Source organism: Rattus norvegicus, chromosome 4 (genome assembly GCF_021556685.1).
Source record: "Rattus norvegicus strain SHRSP/BbbUtx chromosome 4, alternate assembly SHRSP_T2T, whole genome shotgun sequence".
NCBI lineage: Eukaryota > Metazoa > Chordata > Mammalia > Rodentia > Muridae > Rattus > Rattus norvegicus.
Genome location: NC_141537.1, coordinates 31,941,104 through 31,945,086, shown reverse-complemented (window position 1 = coordinate 31,945,086; position 3,983 = coordinate 31,941,104). Strand labels below are relative to the sequence as shown.

The 3,983-nt window shown below is 41.6% G+C and overlaps 1 protein-coding gene across 1 annotated transcript; it reads left to right on the top strand.

The window, feature by feature from the left end:
• Nucleotides 1-357: 357 nt before the first annotated feature.
• LOC147994735 (uncharacterized) lies at nt 358-2,549 on the top strand. The gene is made up of 3 exons (XM_087659687.1): nt 358-505; nt 1,141-1,321; nt 2,038-2,549. Exons 1-3 carry the CDS (start codon nt 420-422, stop codon nt 2,200-2,202), a joined length of 432 nt encoding a protein of 143 aa, XP_087515813.1. The 5' UTR covers nt 358-419; the 3' UTR covers nt 2,203-2,549.
• Nucleotides 2,550-3,983: the final 1,434 nt, after the last annotated feature.

Genomic DNA, 3,983 nt, shown 5'->3' with positions numbered 1-3,983 from the left:
GTGTAAGTCTGCTCTTACTGTGTTAGTTATTGAGGACAAAGAATTCCTATTTTAAAAATAGAAAAAAATGAAATCCCAGGTTTCTGGAGGACAAAGAGCTGTGGCTTAGGCTCTTGAGAGCATAACTTGTTTGACTGTCCATCCAGTCCTCCTGAGTGAACAAAGGGATCCAGGACACCCTCCATCTAGATTCCTACGTTCTTGTCTCCTGGGCCCAGAATAACAACTTTACAAAGCTGAAGAAGAACCCATTCTGTAGAATTCAGAATGTGTCCTTCCAGGGCTGAGCTAGTACAGTGCCCATCCTATGTTCATTATTCCTAAGAGCCCGTGTTCATTGAGATTTATCTTCCTGTGTCCAGGCCCTACTTTAGACAAAACCCATTCATGAAAAATTGAAGATAAAGGAGAAGGGGGTCATGTTGCTACTACACGACTTACAGTTGGAGAGCACTGAGATCCCTCCAAGTTTCCAGGAGCTCAAGAAGGAGATTAACTTCTGTTGGTCAGTACTGGTCAGAAAGGAGGATATCAATTGTGGAATGGCCATGTCTGTCTCTGTTCTAGATGGGAGAGTCTGCAGCTCTGCTTGCATCTCGTCTCTGGTTCAATCATCACTGTGCTTAGGGACTTTAGTAATCAGTAGTCAGTTACATAATAGATTCTTCCTGATCCCAGCATTGTCTGGGCATCTTCAGAAGGCTTTACATGGAACAGTAGTAATACAGGTCATGAGGGGGTGATTAGGTTTCCATGGGCCTCTGGGCTCAGGCACGGTTTTACAGACCAGATTGTGATGGAACACATGGTTATTATGACCTCCACTTGGTTCTATTGAGATACAATGAGGGTATCTGCCCGTTACTAATAGATGATGCCCCATGCATTGGGATGTCATGGATAGATGTAGATCCCTTGTTCTTTTGAAGAGACATATACCCTTATTGGAGTTTGAGCAGCAGGAACAACATATTGTTCCCCAAATTGGCTATTTGCTATTTGTGCAGCAGCCGTATATGTATCTATGTGGATTCTATATACTCTTTATGGGTATCTGGGTCCTGGTGGCATTAGTGAGACTTGGTAGTAGGAATGGGTGGAGGAAACTACAGAATCTTACTGTGCAGAGTGTGTTTCCAGCAACCTGCACAGCCAGATCCAGACAGAGAAGAGTCTCATGAAGAAGTTGGTCACATTGAAGCAGGAGAGCAATGTGGTACAGCTTGATTGTGCAGTTCTACAGAAATACCTGCTGGACTTGAACCTTGAAAATAACGACAAACAGGAGAAGACCAGCAACTTCCAGACCCAACAAATTCCGGTAGGGACAAGCAGCTGAGTCATATTAACATTGTCTGATACCATTGGCCAGTTTGATACATATTTGCTTTCCCTTACCACCTTTCTAATTTACTCTCCCAACCAGCCAACCACCTCATGTGATGTAGTTTCTCATTGCTCTGTCTATGCACATATGTTCTGGGATATTACCTGTGAGACACTGAATACTTGGCAAGTATGCCTTGCTACTCTTTTTGAACTGCAGTCCAGTAATGGTGAAAGATGAATAACATGTTCCATTACTGCATGCCCTTTCGATAGACTGGATGCAATGCAGAGCTTTGAACAAGTTCTAGGGCCTGGGACAAAGGTAATGCAGGTACCATATGTCCTCCTAAGTTGGAAGCACCATCCAGGGATAAGAACCAAGAGCAAATGTCAACTGTGTGCTTGTTTGTGTCTTTGGCCTGGGTGGCATGTGGCCTTCTTCTTTCTTCCTGCAACCCAATGAGGTATTTTCCTATTGCCCTGTTCTTTCATTTTCACTGGAGGATGTCTGAATAGCAGCTTGTCAGCCCACGTTTCTGTGAGGGTTGGTGGATATCTTCCCCGACCTCTAGTGTTAGCAGCCATGATTTGAGCTAAAGGTCTATGTTGACTGTCCAATAGAACTGAGGTTGTAGGAGTCACCAATCTGACAGCTGGCATGCATGTCCCCACCAAATCAGTGTCTAAATAAGTGCCTTCCTCTCCCAGGTCTCAGAAGCTACAAGAGAGCTGGAATTGGACACATTCCAAGAATACAACCTCTTGAAGAATGAGTTGCTTTCTCAGGAGTGCCCCACTGACCAACAGCCACAGCATTTTTTTGGACCAATATTCTTCCTCTTAGGTAATTTCAACAGTGTTCAGAGTCCATAACTTAAGTCATCCTGTCTGGTTGAGGAATTAATCCCTTTCATGAACTGACACCACGACTTCAGGGAGAACTGACTTGACTGCCTTGTTACCAAGTGTCTTATGAGAGAAACAGGCTCCAGGACTCTACTTCTAAAGAGTTAGTAAGAAGCAGCTGAATAGAATTAATTTTTCTCATTGTTTCCATTGAATAATTTTTTATTTGTTTAGTTTTTCTTCATGTTAAAGTTAGTTATATGTTATTGGTCCTGCTTTTCATATTTGATAAGACATTTAACTTTTTGTGCAAACTGTCCATTAAAAGCCCATTTTTTGAACATTGTATTGCTTATGAATAAAAATTGATTTGTAACTCTCGACTCTTAAGACCATCTTCCTTATTCAAGGATTCTGTCCCCTCCTATAGACCTACATGTCACAACTACAGATGGATTCCCACAGGTTCCATACAGCCTGTTCAAAATAGTGAATTCAAAGCCACTAAGGAGTAAACAGGGTAATAGTGTCTTTTGTTAGCATAATGGGCCTTTTTCCATGAACAATTTACAATGTAATAACTACCATACTTTAACTATGCAGTCATTGGTGTTGATAATCCTAGGATATATCTGTCTACAATACACATTCATTATTGACGGTGTCCACCAGATACTAAGTAATATACAGTCAATTCTGTAGAGCCTCTGAGGAAATGACAACATTCACAAAGGAATATAGAGGTGATTCTAATTGAGAACCATGTTCTTCAATTTTTCATGCAATACAGCATCAATATTAACCACAGAGACAATGACCTTCCAAGTCATTTTGGGAAATAGGTTTTGATAAATGCTGTTGTCCTTGACGATACATTTGCTGTGTTCTTTGTTGCCCATTAGATTAACATTTATCATTTATGTCAAAGGATGTTTTTTCTACTGTATGTCTGTGGCCCCTCCTGAGTGCAGTTCCCTTAGAGTTCAAAAGAAGGAATCACATTCCCTGTTGTAAAACATTATTCAGCACCATGTAGTTCTTCTGAGAAAGCAGCAGAAGCTCTAACTTATGAGTCATCACCACAACTCCTGCATGTGGCTTTAGTCCTTCCAGGGCATGTGCTGTGTTAGGTGAACAGGCTCACCTCCAATTAGGTGGAGAGATATCAGGAGATGTGTATGTACAGTTGTTTGAGATGTGCATGATCAGTGTCTCAGACTACCAGGTATCCATGTAGTGATCTGGTGCACTCACTGCTCACTGAGACTTAGGATCATCTACCAGCATCAATGACTTTCAATATTAGATCAGGTCTTTCATCTCTAGATCTATGATGAAAATGTAGATTATACATATCTGGGAAAACAGAGGAGAGAAATTAGACTCCTCTAGGCCAGCTTGGCATCATTAATCCTCTTGATACATAGCAAGAAAACTGTCTTAACCTAATCAGTTTTTGGAGATTTGAGAGCATCCTTAGTGAATGGAGACTGCAGCTGCATATACATGTTTCTTTTGGACAGCAGGCCTGTGCAAGCCTAGAATCTAGGAGGGACAGTTAAAAGTTGCCCCTTTGCCATGGCAGATCTGGGAGTATATTGAGAATGTATTTTTATCAGGTGACTGTTTTTCAGTTTATGGAATTGATCGGACTTACTGAAACTGGAGATGACTCGGAGAGTTAAAGTAGAGAAAAGTTAATCTAGAATGTCCACAAACAGGAGCTGTCACACCAAGGCTTTTAAAATCCGAGAAGCTACAGACGCAGGGTTGAGGCTGTGGTTACTCTCTGGCTTAGGTCCTGTAGT

Bases quoted from the DNA above. Each gene is read 5' to 3' on its own strand.
- LOC147994735 (XM_087659687.1), top strand. From the start codon at position 420: ATGTTGCTACTACACGACTTACAGTTGGAGAGCACTGAGATCCCTCCA. The intron at 506-1,140 runs GTCAGTACTGGT...GTGTGTTTCCAG, and splicing joins AAGGAGATTAACTTCTGTTG to CAACCTGCACAGCCAGATCC. The intron at 1,322-2,037 runs GTAGGGACAAGC...TTCCTCTCCCAG, and splicing joins TCCAGACCCAACAAATTCCG to GTCTCAGAAGCTACAAGAGA.